At 43.8% G+C, this 19,749-nt stretch overlaps 1 protein-coding gene across 2 annotated transcripts in view; it reads right to left on the bottom strand.

The window, feature by feature from the left end:
- The window catches only part of DNAH9 (dynein axonemal heavy chain 9), a 196,784-nt gene extending 178,863 nt beyond the window's left edge, over positions 1-17,921 (bottom strand). Inside the window, exons 1-13 of one of the 2 annotated variants that reach the window (XM_035104728.2) lie at positions 17,494-17,921; positions 14,910-15,106; positions 13,887-14,045; positions 13,156-13,286; positions 12,541-12,752; positions 11,570-11,803; positions 8,898-9,065; positions 8,606-8,722; positions 7,164-7,314; positions 5,457-5,571; positions 3,563-3,631; positions 2,447-2,573; positions 176-431 (exon numbers count right to left, since the gene is read on the bottom strand). In XM_035104728.2, coding sequence (XP_034960619.2) covers positions 176-431; positions 2,447-2,573; positions 3,563-3,631; positions 5,457-5,571; positions 7,164-7,314; positions 8,606-8,722; positions 8,898-9,065; positions 11,570-11,803; positions 12,541-12,752; positions 13,156-13,286; positions 13,887-14,045; positions 14,910-15,106; positions 17,494-17,886 — 2,329 coding nt within the window. In that variant the 5' untranslated portion in view covers positions 17,887-17,921. Of the gene's footprint in view, positions 1-175; positions 432-2,446; positions 2,574-3,562; positions 3,632-5,456; positions 5,572-7,163; positions 7,315-8,605; positions 8,723-8,897; positions 9,066-11,569; positions 11,804-12,540; positions 12,753-13,155; positions 13,287-13,886; positions 14,046-14,909; positions 15,107-16,789; positions 16,880-17,493 lie in introns of those variants that run through there. The other variant, XM_060271783.1, reaches the window with a different exon arrangement.
- Positions 17,922-19,749: the final 1,828 nt, after the last annotated feature.

Below are 19,749 nucleotides of genomic sequence, written 5' to 3'. Positions count from 1 at the left end.
TGGTTGGGGGAGATGGGAATTGTAGTCCAAAACATCTGGAGGGCCGAAGTTTGGGGATGCCTGCCCTAGATGAAGGAAGAGAAATCTGGGCCTCAAATTATTTTATTTATTTGCTTTTCTGTACACCTTCATCCCTGCTAGGTTCCACAGAACCTATTCCAGAGGTACTTCTTACCTTCTGTTTTCCAGTTCAATGTTTCTTCTGCCTCTCTCAACTGAATATCAATCTCCTGCAACTGGTCCTGTACAAGGGGGTATTCCACCTCCAGGACTGTGAGCAGGATTTTATTGTACCAGGTGACCATCAAGTCTAGGTTGGCTACCAGCTTCCGGAAGGACTCCTTGGAAGAAAAGATTTCTGCTGCTGCCTCTGGTATCTTCCCAGTCTGGCTTGGCCCAAGGTAACTCACTTCTCGCAAAACTGACACCAGCTGCAAAACACATTCACACAAACCTTTGAATTCTTTTTAAAAAGAGTCCTCTTTCTTCTTCTTCTTCATAGCACTGTTTCCTTGTCTAGAATTACTCTAATCTCAAAACTGGAGGAAAGAAAAGTTCCTGCCAGAAAACTGATGTTGATTAGAGACAATCTTGGCGCAGTTCTTAAAGACAGTCTGTTCCTTTAATATCATAAACCAGCGTGAGAGTAAAACTTGGATATCTTAGTTACTAGGACATTGCTTTTCTAGATAAATTTATGGAGGATGGGGGGGGGGGTGCAACCATGCTCCTTCTGTTCGATCTCTCAATGGTTTCCAGTACCATTCAATAACATTCTGGACTTACTAAGTGGAATCGGTATCAGTGCCACTGTGTTGTAGTGACTCTGTTCCTACTTGAGGGATCATGTCCAGAAAGTAGCAATGGGAGTGTGCTCTTTGGACCCTTGCTGTTTTCACCATGGGGGGCCACAATGCACTTTTTGTCCCAAATGCTACCCAACATCTATAACGAAGACGAAGGGAGCAGTCAGTTGAAGTTTGGCAGCAAGCTGTCATCAGTATGCTGATGATATCCAGCTCTATTTCTCCATTGCATCTGATTAAAGGAGAGACCGTGCAAGTCCTGGACTTGTGCATGGATGCAGTGGTGGACTGGAGGAGGGTCAGTAAACTGAGCTTGAATCCTGGAAAGATGGAGGCCTTGTGGGTGGGTGGTTAACTATGACCGGAAGACAGGTCAACTACCTGTCCTGGATCGGGTGGCCCTGCTGTCCGAAGGAACAGATACATTTTCAAGGGTACTCCTTGTGGCCCATCTCTTTCACTTGAGGCCCAAGTGACCTTTGTGGCAAAGTGTGTGTGTGTTTCTACCAGCTCCAGCTAGTGCACTAGCCACTGATGGAGGAAGGGGGTGTGGGGGTGCAGTCTGCCCCAGGTGTCATCCCTGAGGGGGGTGACATCGTCACGCCGCCCCCGTGGGACACTCGCCCTGCCCCCAGGTGCACAGCATGTGCGCTGCTCCAGGTGCCAGAGCAGCTAGCTCCGCCTCTGGCACCAGCAACAATCATTCCTAGACCATGACAACCTGACCACAGTGGTCCAACCACTGGTAACTCGAAGGCTTATTTACTGTAATACACCTTAGGTGGGGCTGCCCTTGTATCTGGTCTGGAAGCTTCAATTACTGCAGAATGGCATGGCCAGACTGCTCACAGAAGCAGAATACAGGCAACACGTAATTCCGCTGCTGTTCTTGTTGTTTTGCCAATTAATTTGTACTGCTTTTCAAAAAATAAAATCAAACAAATGAATGTAAAATTAATTCAAATTTAAAAGTTGACTTCCCACCCACCCCTTTCATGATGTTTCTCTTCCCTCCCTTACTCACTGCTCAGTATAACATACTTTTCCTAATTCCATTTCAATACTTAAAATATTTTAGTATTTTATCATTAATTCCCTCCCCCTTTCTTTGTTGATTCACAAAGCCTTAAACAACTTGAGCTACCTGACTCCTTATGTTTGCATAGGCAACTCGGCCCTCCAGATGTTTTGGGACTACAGCTCCCATCATCCCTGACCACTGGTCCTGTTAGCTGGGGATGATGGGAGTTGTAGTCCCAAAACATCTGGAGGGCCGAGTTTGCCTGTGCCTGCCTTATGCTCTACCTTGATCACTGAGCTTCTCTGACAGGGTACTTATGGTTCCAGGTGCCCCTGAGGTTTGGTTGGTCTCCACTAGGGATCAAGCCTTTTGTGAGGCAGGCCCTGCCATGCGGTATTTCCTTCCAGCAGAAGATAAGCAGGAATTGCATCTGCCTTCTTTCAGATGTCTTTTGAAAACTATTGTTTAGATAGGCCTTTGAAATATTATTATTTCTCATTTTAACCAATCCATTTTTATTCACGTTTTACCAATGTTTTCAATAATGTTTTTATGTATGCTTTTTGCCCGTTTTATATAAGCGCGGGTTATAAATTACTAAGTAAGTAATACATCTTACCTGAGGGTCAAAATTGACAGCAATCAGCTTACTTTCCGAATGCCTTCTGATGATCGGTCGAGTGAGGTTATACTGCGATTTTTCAGACACGGTTTGGAACCACTCCTTATAAAGCTTCTCTTGGTATCTGCCATAAGACCACAACCACCATGTCAGGCTCTGTGAACTGTTAGGTGGCTGCCTGAACCCTTTTTGCTGGAAAATATTTCCTAGCTATGCTGCAAGCAAAGCTGTGGAAAGGAAACTGCAGGTACCAAAAGCAGCACAGGATGGGAGTTCCTGCAGTCGTGTCTCTTATTCTTCAGGGGACGGCTAAAATAACATCTCTAACCCTGTAGAATCTATAAAAGGGGAGGAGGCCTTTCAGGTAATCTTGTTCAGGGTTTTACGTGTTTTAAACAAGAAGCCACTGAACATGGCCTGGTAGGCGATCAGTACAGTGGTACCTCAGTTTATGAACACAATTTGTTCCGGAAGTCTGTTCATAAACTGAAGCGTTCATAAACTGTAGCGAACTTTCCCATTGAAAGTAATGGAAAGTGGATTAATCCATTCCAGATGGGTCCGCAGAGTACTCAACCTGAAGCGTACTTAACCCGAAGCATGGGTGTAATTGGTTCCGGAAGTCTGTTCATAAACTGAAGCGTTCATAAACTGAAGCGAACTTTCCCATTGAAAGTAATGGAAAGTGAATTAATCCGTTCCAGATTATTCGTAAACCGAGGTGTTCATAAACTGAGGTTCCACTGTAGCTAGTGCAGTTCCCTCAGCAAAAGTATAGGTGTGTGCTGACTGTACTCAACAATCTTGCCACAGCCTTCTACACCAATCCCAAGGGAAACCTTTCTCAATCCGGCCCACAGACGGTCCGGGAATCAGTGCGTTTTTACATTTAGTAGGATGTGTCCTTTTATTTAAAATGCATCTCTGGGTTATTTGTGGGGCATAGGAATTCGTTATTCTTCTTCTTTTTCCAAAATATAGTCCAGCCCCCCACAAGGTCTGAGGGACAGTGGACCGGCCCCCTGCTGAAACAGTTTGCTGACCCCTGCTATAAAGCATGCCTTAATAATGGCTAATATATTCTCAAATCATGCCCTAAACAAACAGACTTACTTTTCTAGCATCTCCATCAGGTCTTCATACTTCTGCACCATTCTTTTGCCTTCAGAAGAGTCTAGGCAACTGCCAAAAAGAAACATCAAAATAAATATTAAGACTATGTGGTGTAATAGACATTATAGGCATGTCAATATTACTTTCTCTTGTTTTTAAGTAGCTTTTTAAAAAGCGCATATCACATTCTAGTCTGAAAGCCCTGAAAAGCGAAATTATATACAAATACCTTTCCTGTCAAATATTTTTTTCTGTCTGACCTCTCAATTTTTCTCCTGTTTCTCAAAGCACAGCTTCCTTTCTCTGTAATTCACAGAGACCTGAATAGCAGCCCTCATTTTCATTCGTTGTCTGGTTTTAAAGAACATGCTTTGTTTGGACAGTATTCCATGATGGCGATTGTTCTGTCTGTGCAAGCATTTCAGCTTGCCAGATGGAACAAGCTCCCCCTCTCCCCTGTGCTGTTGTGGGGGTGCTCCCAACACCTTCGGGGCCAGTTTCAGGGGCCATGCATGGGGGAAGAGAGGGGGCAAACTCTCCTCTGAGCAAGTACAAGTCCTTCCACAGGCCTTCCACTGGCAGGGCTTATTAGGTGAACTCTGCTCACTTCGGCTCCAGGACTAGTTGTAACATTTCATCTCATGTCAGTTTCCTTGTTTCTGCCTCTTCCATTCTGGTTCCATTCACCAACCAGAGCAGGCCACAGACTGATCTAAAGGGGCTTATAGACGGATCAGGACTGGACCTAACCACCAGTATTTGAATGATAGTATCTGGAAATTCAAAATATGCTGCACTTATTTCCTTAGGCGGGATATAAGCATACAAACACACACACACACACACACGTCTTTTATTCCATTTATTCTTCCTTCCATCCTTCCTGCTTTATCAGCTGGATTTTTACCAGTGGACTCTTTGCAAAACAGTGGTACTGCATGATTCTTCCTACTGTGACCTCTGACTGTGCACTGTGACCTCTGACTGTGCACTGGGTATCTATTCTTTACACTCTGTCCATGGTATCCTAGACCTAGTTCTGCTTAGCAAGATTAGATTGTCCTTTAGGAATTATGGAAGGTTTTATCTAAATGCAAAAGCTCTGCAAGTTACGGCTTTGCCTGCCTTATGAAAGCTAAAGATATCCCAGTTCATCCCTAGAAACCACTGTGCAATGTCTTCCTCAGACTTTTGACTCTCTCAACAATCCATTGTCTATGAAAAGCCTGCTTGCATCTTACACAGCCTTGCTAGGATTACTGATGTCAAAACATAAAATTAGGACAAGCCAAGAAACAATTTTCAAGCTTAGCTTGTGACGTTAGACCATGGAGACAACTTTCTCAATTTTCTTTTAAGCCCCAACATCTCTGTAATACAGAAAACAAGGCAGCACACTGATTCACAGGGAAATAAATAAAATGCTTATATCAGTGGCAGAGAACTACCCACTGCCCAAATCCTTATTTTCTTACACCCCCACAGGCCAAGTTTGACACATGAGTAGAGCTGCCCACCTGTCAATCACCTAATATCACAATGACATCTGCTGATTTGGTGCTTGTGACAGGGCTTTGCAGGAACTGGTGACTAGTAGGGCCTACAAAGCCCCTTTGGTTCAAGTCCCACAGCTGACATCATACATATATATATATATATATATATATATATATATATAATATTTTTATTAAAGATTTCTTGAATTACAAAGGTGTGTGCAGTGTCTCTCATATTTTAACATGTATCATTTTTGCAAATCAGTTTCATTTGTTAAGACACTAAGAAGAAAGAGGGAAAAAGCTGACATCATATATGACATCAGGTGTAGCAGGCTTAATTAGGCGCACACATCAGAGGTTCCCACCCCTGGCTTAAATGAAATTAAGATACTCACAAGTGGGTGACATGCCTGAAATTACTAAATGGGATCTGGATCCTGTCTTTTAATTCTTGAGCCCAGCGAATTCCTCCAGCAACCAATGGCATATTCCTGTGCACTGTAGGACAACCTGAGAAAAACAAATTCATCCCGAAGTGAGAAGCGTGAACCAGTGTACTACATGGACCCAGCAACAGAGATTCTCTGATGTAAAACAGTCAACCAAAAAATATGCAAATACCCCTCCTGGGTTGTACTAGGTCAGCCTGCAAGCAACTCTGCACAAAGAAAGCCTACTAGAAAGAAGGGTTTTAGCCTCCCAACAAGCTACGTTTTTGCATACAATGGTTTTTTTCTTCCTATGGGCTTGGAAGAGAACAACTAGCAGCTAGCAGCTCAGCTCCTTCACATTCTGCTCAGGACTCAAGTACAGAGGAAAAGGTTAATAAGAATTCAAATTTCTTTTCCACTCCATATGCAGAAGCTTCAATAGAGGTGGACAGTCACATGACATAAGAAGAATCTGCTGGATCAGGCCAATGAACCATCTAGACCAGCATCCTGTTCTCACCCTGGTCAGCCAGGGGCCTGTGGAGAGCATTCAAGTAGGACCTGAGTGCAACAATGCTCTGTCCGCTTGCGATTCCCAGAAACTCAGAGGCAGACTGCCTCCGACAGTGGATGTGGAGCACAGCCATTGTGGCTAGTAGCCACTGATATGGTGTTATCATCCATTAATTTGTCGAATAGTCTTATAAATACATCCAAGGTGATGGTCATCACTTCCTCCTGCAGGAGGAAGTTCCACTGTTTATTTACGCACTGTGTGAAGAAGTATGTTGACTAGCAGAGAGCAATTGGGCCAGTATCTCGAAAAAGCATTTGTGATAGATAATATGGCGGCCCTTCTCAGGTCCGATGTCTGTTTCCGCCTCTCTGACAGGACTGAATGACACATCAACCACGAGACTTTAAAGCAGAGGTCAGCAAACTTTTTCAGCAGGGGGCCGGTCCACTGTCCCTCAGACCTTCTGGGGGGCCGGACTATATTTTTTTGGGGGGGGGGGAATAATGAAAGAGCACCATGAGCCCCGGTGGCTGCTTACCTGTGTCTTGCGAGCGGCAGGGGCTGGCGGCGGTGGGACGATGAGCGAAAGGGCTCCGGAGAGGGGCTGCTTAAAATGGCAGCCGTTTGAGCACTGCTGCTGCTGGCACCAACAAAGCCCAGCCCACTTCCTCCTCTAGGTAGGGCAGGGACAAGCCAGGATGAGGGAGGGAGGAGGCACCGCCGCCATGTGAGAGAGAGAGAGGGAGGGAGAGGGAAAGAATGCGCGCGCTGGTGATCCACAAGTCCACAAGCCAGGTCCAGAAGGCAATTGGGCCTGATCCAGCCCACGGGCCTTAGTTTGTTGACCCATGCTTTAAAGTTTATTATTGTAGAGGTAAGGGGGCACAGGAAGCTCTCCTTTCTCAAGTTCTGGAAAGGCTTGTAGGTATTGTAATGAAATGACCTAATACGCTGTAATTTGCACAGCAATCTTGCTTTAATTTATTTATTTATTTATTACATTTTTTAAAAAAAATATGAAGAAGTCTGTCCTACTTAAGCAAAGATTTGCAATATCAATTATGAGTTTTTTTTAAATAAAAAGCGGCTTAAAATAATTGTGCACTTCCTTGCTTTCTAAAGGCATCTTGTTAACTCAAGTTGCTAACAAATACCTAGTTCCAGCTCCTCCTGAATATGTTTCAGGTAGATCAGTTTAGCATCGTCCAGGTCTCTGTCGAACATTGTGATGAGGAGAGGATATTTTGCACAGGCATCTGCTGCTATCAATGGCCGTTCCAATAGACTCCCAAATATGTCTATCAGCTACCATACAGAAAGAAATGGGAAATATCTGTGATTTTGTGTACATGCCCTGGGTCCAAACAAAACCAGCAACCCTTTTCAACACCCACATATTTCTTCAATGGCCCACCTAGTTACTGCAGTTCACCAATCTATCTGATGAATGTACGAAACAGGTTATAATCATAAGCCATGTTTGATATCAGTTACACATTGTAATGGTTGAAATCAGTTGATAAAATGATTCCAATGATGTATTTCCCCTCCCCAAAAGACAGGCATAGGTTCGTTCATTATTTGCCCCACATTTTTTTGCAGCAAACACATCCCTTCACTACAATTATTACCAAAGACTGCTTCCGCCTCCCATCTCCCTATGTTTTTATTGTTCTTTTCCTTTCTAACTAAATGTTCTGCATCTCCCACTTCACCCAACTTTAACTAGTCCTAACTCTCCGACCCCTTGCTGGTAAGCAGCAAATGAATGCTACTAGCCTTTCCTTGAATAGTGCAGGAACAAGGATGGGGAAATGAGAGAGGCAATTCCTGCTCTGTGAGATCTAGCAATTTGAGGTTTTAACCTATCTGGAAAATTTCCTTCACCAGATAAAACAGTGGCCACAAATCATTTTATCACAACTTGGAACTAAGAAATCCAGGCTAAAGGGTGGCTTCAGGCCTCCAAATCAATGTGGCTCTCCCTCCCTTTGCAAGGAAGCTTTTGGAGCAGCATCTAGAAACAAAAAAATGAGCCAGCACTGTGTGCTTAGCGAATGCAGATAAGGTAAAGGTAAAGGACCCCTGGATGGCTAAGTCCAGTCAAAGGGTTGTGGCGCTCATCTCTCTTCAAGCCGAGGGAGCCGGCGTTTGTCCACAAATAGCTTTCCAAGTCATGTGGCCAGCATGACTAAACCGCTTCTGGCGCAATGGAACACCATGGCAATAGCCAGAGCGCACGGAAATGTAGAAAACACATGCAACTTTTTACATGGCCATATATTATTTGTTGGATTTTTCCTTTTTATTATTATTAAAGTAAAATTGTTTGGTTTTATAATCTCTTTCTGAATGCTCAGCAACTGCAATTTGAACCCATGGAGCTCTACAGCTCTGAAGGTCACCAATTCAAGCCAAGGGCCTATTCACATGATGAATGGGATGCAATTAAGATCTTAAAAGTGGTAGGGTGAAATATAAAATAGCATTAACTGAAAACTCTTCAGGGCATTTGTAAGAAAAGAAAAGCTTTGTGTATTGAAAAATAGGGCACATTCACTACACACTGCATTGTCCTAGTACAACAAATACAAACCTTGAATGCGTGCTCTATGCTAGCTGCATCATCGAAAGCCTGGGCAAAAGCAGTCCCTAGCCTCCGATCCATATCTTCCACTTTCTCCTTGAAGTCACACACATCATCTTCAAATTCCTAACAGAACCAAACAACAACCCAATGAATTCATGTCACAGATGATTCAGCAGTTTCTGGAAGCAACTCTCCCCAAATACCAAACTCTTCAGCGCTAAGCTCCTAAAACCCTCTTTTGGTAGAAACATTCAGCATAAAGATGAGATGAGTTATTATGGAATCCAGAACCACCTACCATGTTGGCCACATCCAAGCAGTCATATGTACGATCTGAAAACACTTTATAAACCTCTTGGAACTCTTCATACATGCTCAGGACTTGCTGGCTCAGAGGTTTCCCTTTTATGCCACTGAATTCAAGCTTCTCCAATTTCTCTAGGTCCAACGCAGTCACCAGAAGGTCCTACAAATTGGGATAATTAACAGTTATTACTCACAACAGATTTTGGCACTGCTTCCCAACAAGTGGACTAGGCCAGGCTAGACCCATGACTGCCTCATGCTGGTGCCTGAGACAAAGAGAAGATAGAGTTTATTTTTCATAATGTTATAGGTCAACGCTAGCCATACCACCTTCATAATCATCCCTAAACTTAAGACGTATATAACTTATAAATACATATTTTTAAATAGTTAAGTGACTAAGACTGTTGTTGAGTTACTGCTGGTGTGGGGCAGGCGGGGGCATTAAACTCAATGAAATACAAATCGCTAACATCTCTGTTTGTCTTTCTCTCATTAGATCAGCTCCTGTCTAGGCTACAATCATTTAGCTTACTTCCTAGCAAGACCTATTGGAAAATATCAATATGGCTTTAAAGAGGCATTGATTATTGCTGTGCTTTCTGCAAGGTTAATTAAAGGGGTGTATAAAAATGCTGCAGCCCCCTCCCCTCCAATCAATACTACTTTGCATTCAACTGAGATTCTGTGCTTTAAGACAAGAAGAGACCAAAAAAAAAATCTAATTGAAGCCATTTTTCAAGAGAACTGGAGCATGTGTCAGCCGCCTATATTATACTTCTGAAGTCTTTCAGTTTGGGGTAGGAAAGGAATGAAAAACTCGCTTTTATTGCAGCCAACCAAAAATCTTCTTAACCTGTGAAATCCCATGGTGTGGTGGCCGTTTGAAACTAATGGAAAATCTGACAAGTGGAAAACAAATTGCAGCCAAAATGCTTACATACAAAAGTTGTATAATGTGAGGAAATTGTGAGCCAGGAATTTCTATACATTTTACAGGGAGATTCAGGAACCCATGTAAAGCCAAAGAGATATAGAATACCCCACAGATACCACATCTGTCAGCAACAGGTCAGCACTAGGCTTTCTGTAACATTCCACATGTGCTGATCCAGTGCATCATATCCCTGTGTGTCTCACACAATTGTGCTAACCTCTAGCAGTCTACATGGCTGACCAACGAAGTTGGGGTGGGTGGGGAATGAATGCTGGTTTAGCATCAGATTAGGAAGCTGTACACCGGCTCCCTCGGCCAATAATGCGAGATGAGCGCCGCAACCACAGAGTCGGTCACAACTGGACCTAATGGTCAGGGGTCCCTTTACCTATTTATATGCAATTTGAGAAGGCTTCTCCAAATGATGTACAGCACATTGACTTCTCAGATCTGATGGGCAGCAGATCAGCATTTGCTTCTTTTGAAACTATATTGTCCAGAATATATTTCACTCTTCTTAACAGCTGACAATGTTGAGACCTACAGAAACGTTCTCGTTTTAAAACCACGCGAATGGAACATTGTGCTTCATTCAGATTTGGGGAAGCAAAAGTCTGCTCATGCAATGGGGGTTTCTTGAGCCCTCATTGTGCCAACACTTCCCTCAAAAAAAGTCAGAGGACTCTAAATAAAGGTTTGGGGTGGGGGTGGGGAGGGGCAAGAGGAAAGTGGTGAAAATCAGCAGAAGGACTTCTGTTGAACATCTCTAGATCTAATTGCTATATCCTAACTGTCCTTATGCCATAAATGTCATGAGCTACATACTACTATTGTCTCTCTACACCCAGGAAATGTCTATTTTGTACACATATATAAAGCTCAAAGTTAAATACAATTATTTAGGAAGTTGGCACATTACTACTGTGGATTTTTTTTGGTTGGGGGAGGTCTTAATATCTGAGCAAGGAAAGGGGCAATTTCCATGTTATATTTGAAAAAAAGAGAATCTGAGCCTGGGAAATTGGGTCATGCCTAAAAAAAACAACAGCCAGGGTAAAAGCTGTAGAACAAGATGCCGTTGTAAGAACAAAGCAGATTCTGATTAAGTGTGGGAGGCATGCCCTATAAATACACACGGCATTGGGCTGCTCTGGGGATCTTTTAATCTGTACCTAGCCCCATTTTATCAATGTAACCTTCAAGGATGAGGAAGAAGATAACAAAAAGGTAACTTGAAGGGTGAGGAGGCCTATGCATCAAGAAGAGCATCGCCGTCAGCTCTTGCTCAGAAATCCTGACAGCTTTTGCAGATCTCCTGTAGCAGAAATCTGCATTGGTGAGGCAAATGCCTGAGAATTCAGGAACTCCTTGGGTGAAAAATTCAACCACATATTAAACAATAGTATTATTTATGTACCATATTTGTGTCCCACCTTTCTTCAAAGGAGCTCAGGGTAGCCTATGTAAGGTTTATCCTGCTTAAAACCCTGCAATACAGAAAAGGCTGAAAAGCAATGGCTTGATCAGTCATGCCTGCAAGCTCCATGATGGAGTGGGGTGTTGAACCCATGTCTTCCCCAGCTAGATCCCCTAGATAGACACCAGGAATCCTGAACCCCTGGAAGCAAAGAGTCAAGGGAAGGAGACAAGTTACACTAATTTATCTCTGACATTATATACATTGTTCTCTATATACATCAGCATCTGTAATATTCCATGATACTTACATTTACCACGTGGAGCCTCTCTAGAAAATTATCCAATCGTGCAAAAACCATTACAGAAGGGAAATCCCACTCCTTTGCCTCTAGGCCTGGCTGAAAGTAAGTGGTAAGATTGTCTCTTCTTTCCTCGAAGGTCTGCTTGAAATAGTTGAAAATATCAAAAGTTGTCTGCACTTTGCTCAGACTTTCTTCAGTTTCTGCTTTAAGCAGATCTTCTGCATTGAGGTAAGTCCTAGCCTAGGTAGACAGAGAAGGGCAACAAATCTTGTCGTTTCAGTGGTATGGTTTGCTTGTGTTTTTTTTAAAAAAAAAAAGGAAGAGAAAATGAAACAGGCACAGAAAGACCGAGTATTCAACATAAGAGGCCTAATCCTAACTTAAATTGTTCATTTGGAAAACTGACAACGGTTCAACGGGATTGGTACACACAACACAATAGGAGGAGGCATAACTGTCCACATATCTGTCAAAGGGAAGAGTAAGGGACAAGTGCCTCTTTTATAACATTTCCTACAAAAGCATAACACTGACAAGGTGTCTAAAAAACAGAAGGGACTGCCTTCTAAAGAAAAGGTAGCGTTCCTATATTTAAACCTCCAGCACTTGCTGGGATTTGCAGAGAAACAGGGCATCTCTCTGGATTTCCATTTTGCCGCTCCATTTAAAAAAGGCTCTATGCATATCCAGGGCTGTTTAACATGAGACCCTCTCATCATGCCACAGTACTCCTCATTGTCAAGGTACCTCTCCTCTCACTTACCACTGCACTGGAATGACAACTGTGGGAGGCACACATGCCCGCTGAGGGCAACCGAAACACAAGGGCTGAAGCTTTACAGTGACAAAGTGTGTGTTGCAACCTGTAGACCCCAAAGCATTATTGGAGCCCTCATACTGTGTCTGCACGAAACAGCAGTACTGTATATTATTTTCTCCATTTTGCAGGGGGTGAGAAGAACCACCACATGGCCTACCTGCTGAATGAGGAGGTTGCAGATTTCCTGAAGCAGCACAATTATCCTTGCAGGTGTGCTGTAATATTTGGACGTGGCCCAGATTAAGCACACCACATGAAGCACTCGGTTTAGTAATGGCTTCAACTCGTTGAATTCCACATTTTCTATTTCCTCTAGAGGGCGCTCTAGGGGCTTTAGGTGCGCATTTATATCGTGGGCCTCAACCAAAGCTGTGATTTTGAAAGAAAAAGAAAAGTTCCACACAAGAGAAGTTAGGGAAAGGTGCCGTACATTATTCAGGAGACCTTAAATATACGTCAGTGGAAGCAATTCTGGTTTAATTCAACTGGGCTTACTTTCAAGCATGTATATTTCTGAAATACAGTGCACATTAAACTCATTTTACACACCACAGGGCAAAAACTGAAAACTAAAAGTGTGACAGAGAAAAGCCCTAAAGAATACAACAACACATAAGACAAAATATGTGCAGCTCCCTCCTCCTGAGAAATTTCTGCCGCTCTTCATCTACTATTTCGACAAGAACTGAAGAAGCTGATCTCCACATAGGCCAACCAGGAGCGGTTAGTGATCTGTGAATAAACATTATAGCACAAATTTTCAAAATCTCACCTGCTTCTACATCTCTGAAAATTGACCTGAATGCTGGAAAGTAGGTGCTCTGCACTCTGTCAAGAAGCTCCATCATGGTCAAAACCCTTCTGGTTTTCAGCTGGCTGTAAATGCACTGCAGATCTTCAAATCTACAGGGAACACAAAATGGTGAGGCAGTGAGCAAAGGCACATTTCATGTCAAATATCCAGGCAACATACACCCCCTTACAGCAAATCTAGGTTATGCATTTGCCAGTTTTTAAGAGAAGACTCCCTGGAAAAGACCCTGATGCTGGGAAAGATTGAGGGCACTGGGAGAAGGGGACGACAGAAGATGAGATGGTTGGACAGTGTTCTCGAAGCTATGAACATGAGTTTGACCAACTGCAGGAGGCAGTGGAAGACAGGAGTGCCTGGCATGCTCTGGTCCATGGGGTCACAAAGAGTCGGACACGACTAAACAACTAAACAACAACAACAAGATATTCCTAGGCAAAACAGTTTCCAGGGCAGAAATTTATTTATTGTGCTAATCAGAAAGTGGTCCATGGGGTCACGAAGAGTCGGACACGACTAAACGACTAAACAACAACAACAAATCAGAAAGTAAACAGTTGTACAGGTGACGTAAACAGCAGTGGGTGTTTCCACATCAACTAGAGTCCAGCTCAAACCAAAGAGTTAGTTCTGCAATTGCCCTTTCGCTACTCTGCTTACGTCTTCAATGCAGAATGAAGCTATAAATGTACCTGCTTTTCCAGAAAGCCAGCTCCACCTTTGGACTAGGATCTTGGCCTTGCAAAAGTGGTTCTGAAGACTCTCTCTTTAGAACTCCCTGAATCTGGTGGGTCCATTCAATGACAGCTGATTCAATTGCATGGACAATAGATTTATCCACAAGTTCAGTGCTACGGAAAGCAAACATATCAGCAGATTAGTTTTACTTCCCATCTGACAGTGGTAGATAAAAAGGCAGATCTAAAAAACAAATACAACATGAAGTCCTATCTGGAATGAAGCACTAGGACGCTTATCACAGTATAATCTATGGTTCACTTTATTGACCCATGTTATTTCTGTTCCTGGTGTGCCATACTTTTCCACACTTCTTTCTATTACAGTAACTACATAGTGTAAAAACCTTTAAATAAAGCACCTCAGTACAATGGTATCTGACGAAGTGTGCATGCACACGAAAGCTCATACCAAAATAAAAACTTAGTTGGTCTTTAAGGTGCTACTGAAGGAATTTTTTAATTTTGCTTAGTACAATTGATTCAACACCACATTATTACCAGCAATAACTATCAAAGGCTTACCGTAATATGGAATGGTGGGAGTATACTACAGTGCTTTGAACAAAAGATCAAGCAAAACTGACAGATGCTAAAGTAAGAGACTAGTTGGCACCTGGTACACTGGCAATGAAAACACACAATCATAATGTCCAAAATTGCACTGAAGACCAACATCGTTTACCAAAAAAGTAGTTCATTCTAACTAGTAAAAACAACCAGCCAACACAAAGCACAAAACAAAACACGGTGGTTTAAATTGGGGGAGGAGGGGGAGGCTATGCTAAGTCGCAGCAAAAAGACCAGCTGTTAATGAAAACTGAGTTGTTGCTAACAGGACCAGTGGTCAGGGATGATGGGAATTGTAGTCTCAAAACATCTGGAAGGCCGAGTTTGTCTATGCCTGGCCTAGAAGAAAAGCAATACTGCAGTCACTGAGTACATTTAAAATGACCATTCATGTCAATTACTACTTACGTTTTCTCATTGTCAGAATCTATATACGAGTCTCTTTCAGGGTCAGTAGGGAGCGGCAGCAAAGTCTTGCCTTTAATTTGTCCAATAACTACAAAAACACTACTTTTCAGATTGCAGATGTGGTGGACGATATCCTGTGACACCACATGGGGCCAGCTGGGATGGTTTTTCTGGTTCCCCAAGAGTGGCACCACTACCTAGAAGACATATTAGGTTGAGAAAATTTCAGAGCCCCTGGTTTGCTAGGTTACATCAATCGCAACAAAACTTAAAAGTTTTACTTGTAAGTTTTATAAGTCCCATATTAATTCTTGAATCCTTAGGAGATGCTTGCTCTGATGTTCCCTGAACTAAAGAAAATGGATCAATTTGGAGAACCTAGAAAAACACTTCAAACCTCTGAAGCTCAGATCATCACTGTGAGTCACTGCAAGGAAAGAAGTCTGGTGAGCAAATAAGTCACTTATCCATGAAGAACAGGAAGCTAGGAGTTAATCTACTTTCATTTAATTTGTTTCCTACATCTCTCACCTCTTTCCTTTATTCAAAGTCAATTTCTTTAAGGTAACAGGAGCTGTAACTATGTTTTTACAAATAAGCTAACAAAAAACACACAAAACAATGGTGAGAAGCAGGTATGTGTCATTCCTACAAAGGACTCCCAAGGCATGCTACCAACCTGTTGCAAATATACATAAAGGGATCATTTTTTTTATTTTTAAAAATGGCTGGATTTTGCAGACAACCATTTGTTTCTATCGTTCCAGTGGCAGACCTGACACTTTGACACTTTGAAACTCTTTGACACTTACAGACCCGAGAATCTGTCTTGCACCATGTCAGACCACACTGGCACATATATGCCCAGTTACTCAGACTAGTAGTAGTAGTTCTCCAGGCCCAGGTAGAAGCCATTCCCATTACCTGGTAGCAGAGATAATTTAACGGTAGGTTCTAGGGATCCATGCCTAGTTACGGCCTCTCCCTTTCACAAACAAATTTGAATGGGTGCTATGTCTTCATTTCCTCATTTTGTGGGTTTGGGTTTTGCATTCTTGTTCCTCAGCAACTTTCTGAATAAAAGTGGATCACCTCCATTTAAGTGTAGGCTAGGTTTGTTATTATTATTTCATTACTATTGTACTGTCAGTCACCACATTGCTGCCATCAATAAAGCCAGTTCTTTCCAAAGGTAAACATACCATGTTTATCGACAGTGACCTGTGATCTCCAGTTTTTCAATGCTGAGCTGTTGTAATGTGATTGCTCTATTTTGTATTTTAATTACGGGTGTTTATATTTTAATATTTGCATAACTGGTTGGTATACTGTATAAACTCCTAATTTAGTTGTGTTGGTACTAAACAGTAGATAAATTTATAAATAATAATGACAATCTCCTCCCCCGAGTCCCCTCACAGGGCTAATATACAGAGACTAATTCAGATTCTTTTTACCTTCAACTTAAAGAGTACGTTTATATGCTTGCCTCTCTCTCTTCCCCACACAAGGCAGTGTGTAGTTCTTTCTATGAAGAATTTGTGAAGATGAACCCTCTATTGCATGAGTTTCAAACATCTGTCCAAGCCCAGGAGCTGAAGTGCTTGGAAAACGGATGGCCAATGAGCTAATGTGAGAGCAGGAAACTCAAATTATACTGGACCTGACAGCAAGGAAAACTCCAGTACTCACCATGACTGGGATAGAAAAGGAACCAGGCGCTTTTTGGCTAGCTGCTCACCCACCTGGCACTCCCCCCTCCCTTTGCAAACCAATAATAAAAACAGGATGGTGAATGTTCATCACTCTGATGAAAATTATGGTGAAAACGCTTATTACAAAAAGTTGAAGGCACCAGTAGCATAAACATACAAAGCTACCTTAATAGCAGACCTGACCCCAGTCATCCAGGTAGCTCCAAAATGTCAACCTCCAAAGGCAACAGCTCTCCATAGATTGTAGAATTGTACCTCCAGTCCAATGCAAGGGTAGAGGCTTGTTTCCCAGAAAGGTTCCCTAAAACCCTGTTAACAGAGGGTGCTGGGGACCAAACCGGGGACCTTCCTGAGGACCCTGAGTAATATAACCCCTCTCCTGTTCAGAGGGCCACCCCTCTTCTTATTACATGCTGCTACCCAGTGCTTTCTTCTGGGGGGACGCAGGGGGACGCATAACCCTAAACATTTTGTGAATCTTTGTACTTTTGTCCATTTACTCTATTTATTTTTCCCGATTTGAACTATAAAATGGTGATTTTCTTGAGTCAAAATGAGAGTACTCCTAATTTTTTTAAAAGAAAAAAGAAAAAAAAGCACTGCTGGGTCTTGGCACTAAAAGAAGGCGATGCTTTCTCGCCTGTTCCCCCTTTTTTTCTGTCAGGGTCCTAAGTTTAGCAGCTTCTTGGCAGACCAAAAAGGAGGGGGGGGGTCAGCAAGGGAAACTACTCACCTGCTGGACATACAACTGGTATGCAGCTGCTGCTACAGCTATGAGGTTGAGGGGGGGAATGCCCACCCCCTTATGCCAGACCTCTGACCCGCATTCAGCCCTCCCCAGAGCGCCCGGCCCCTTTGAGCAGCCCTACCTCCTCCACGAGGGCAGCGAGGTGCTCCAGGGGCACGGAGGACAGGTCCCCATAGAGCAGGTGCCCGGGAGCCGGCGGGGAGCGCAGCGGCCCGGGGGCGAGGCGCAGCAGGAAGACCCCCTTGCCAGAGCGCCCGGTGCCGGGCGCCGGAGCCAGCCGGTCGGCCAGCGCCAACTGGCCCCCTGCGCCCGGCGTGACGAGCAGCAGCCGCTTGGCCGGGTCGCCGTCGAGGAAAGCGCGCAGGAGCGGCCGCGCTTCGGAGCTCCCCGCGCAACGCTCCCAGCGCTCGGGCTCCACGCGCAGGCTGCTTGCCACGCGCGCCCCCAGCAGCCGAGCCCGGGGGTCCGTCTCGGGGGCGCTCTCGAAGTCTGGCTCGGGCTCCTCGCCCCCCATGCTGGCTGCCGGCACTTCCTCCGGCCACTGTTTGCGGGGCGGAGCCGCTGTTGCTTTGGGGACGGAGGACGCCGCTTCGCCGCCGCCTCCTGAGAGGCCGGCGGAGGAGCGAGGGGACTTGGCGCGCCGCCTCCTTGCGCTCCACTCCACCCTCCTCTTCCACTTCTGATTAAAAAAACGGCGACGCGAGGGAAAGTGCGAATGTGCTGCAGCTGGCGACGGATTTAGTCATTTCAGCCCCCTGGACTCGGTGCCGAAGCGTCTGCAGCACATGCGAGGCTGCTTTTTAGCCGTTTAATCTTGAATGCATTTTAAATCCACAGGTACCAAAGGCTTGTTCCGCCTTCCCGCTTCCTTTCCAAAGCCCTGCTATTAAGTACTGTACTATACACCACTCGCAGGCGATAATTTTGAGAATTAAAACCATTAAGTCTACTGAAAGCAACAAGTCTTTCTCTTCATTAGAAAGGGAACTGGCGCTCCATGGAAATTGAAATAGATCAGGAGACGGAGTACGGTATTACGGCGCTCTCTTTTTTCTTGAAAATAGCACCAATGAAACGGAAAACTCTTCCAAACTCATTTTATGCAACCACTTCAAAAACAGAGACAAGGGGGTTCCGGTTTCCGCCTGCAGGAATGGCGGACCTGTTTTCCATCTCTCTGACCTTTGTAAGGAATTTGGCGGTTGCTAGGGGAGTAAATGGCAACCCCCTACCCTCTCCGGGGGTTACGGAGAGGGGCCGCTGGCCCGCGATGCCCCCAGACCCACTCCGACTGTTTTTGGAGTGGGGGGAGCTTGGGCTGAGCACTTACAAGGGCCAGGACTCCCGGACGCTAATCTGCATGGCGGGGATTTCCATGGTTAAAGAAGATAATTAGGCTTAAATCTATGGACATACTTCAGAAGGAGGGAAAGAAGCGCTGTTTACTGCTGAGAAATTTATGCTGCCGAGTGAGAGGAGTCAAAGATTGTACTGCATCTGGAAGAAGGATTGATGGGGACGGAGCGATAAGGGGAGTGAGTTTTTATTTTATTTTTTTTCTTCATATTGTTGCCTCGTACCTTCCCGGACGCGATGTCCTGGCTTGTTTGGAGTGAAAGAGAAGCAAAAGACTGTGTGAGTTGAACCTTATAACTGTTGTTACTGAGCATATTTTTTTAAAGATGTGGAGTTGCCGATGAGAAAAGCCCCCCCCTAGTCGGACGGAAGGAGTTCTGAATGCGTTCGGAGGATTTATGAGCTGTGACGCACTTTAAATTGGAGCAGCGACCTGAAGCTAAGTTCAGCTATAGGGCAAGGAGATCCATTAATTTACCAAGAGTCTATGGTTTGATGTTTGGGTCTCCTGCCTGGAAAAGCTGTAAATTCTATAATGATCGTAAATCTTCATGGCTATGAGAGAAAAGCGAAAGTGATTTGAGCTTTTTAAGATGGCGCTACTTCGAATTGCTTCAACGCAACAGGAGCTCCATTAAGAAGATTTATGGGGAGGCTGGACTGATTAACTCACACAGGAGAAAGAACATCTGTGAGACTTTGTTTGATATTTATATCAGCAGCTGGGAAACAATCGTGAAAGTGGAAAACATCTATGTGACTGTAAGGGGAAGATCTGGATTATTATGAACTTGAAGGACGATTTGAACTTTAGAAAAAAGACGGCAGTGGACAGTTGCGAGGAATTCCCAATTTCTTGAAGCATGGGAACCCAAATAAAAAATTCTTTAGATGATTTGGCATAACATTCGGTCTGATTGATATATATATGTGTATAATTTGAAATATTGAATGTGATATAATTGGTTTTAATTGGAAAATTAATAAAAATATTTAAAAAAAAAAAAAAAACAGAGACAAA

Source organism: Zootoca vivipara, chromosome 2 (genome assembly GCF_963506605.1).
Source record: "Zootoca vivipara chromosome 2, rZooViv1.1, whole genome shotgun sequence".
Taxonomy (NCBI): Eukaryota; Metazoa; Chordata; class Lepidosauria; order Squamata; family Lacertidae; genus Zootoca; species Zootoca vivipara.
This window is presented reverse-complemented; position numbering and strand designations above follow the sequence as displayed.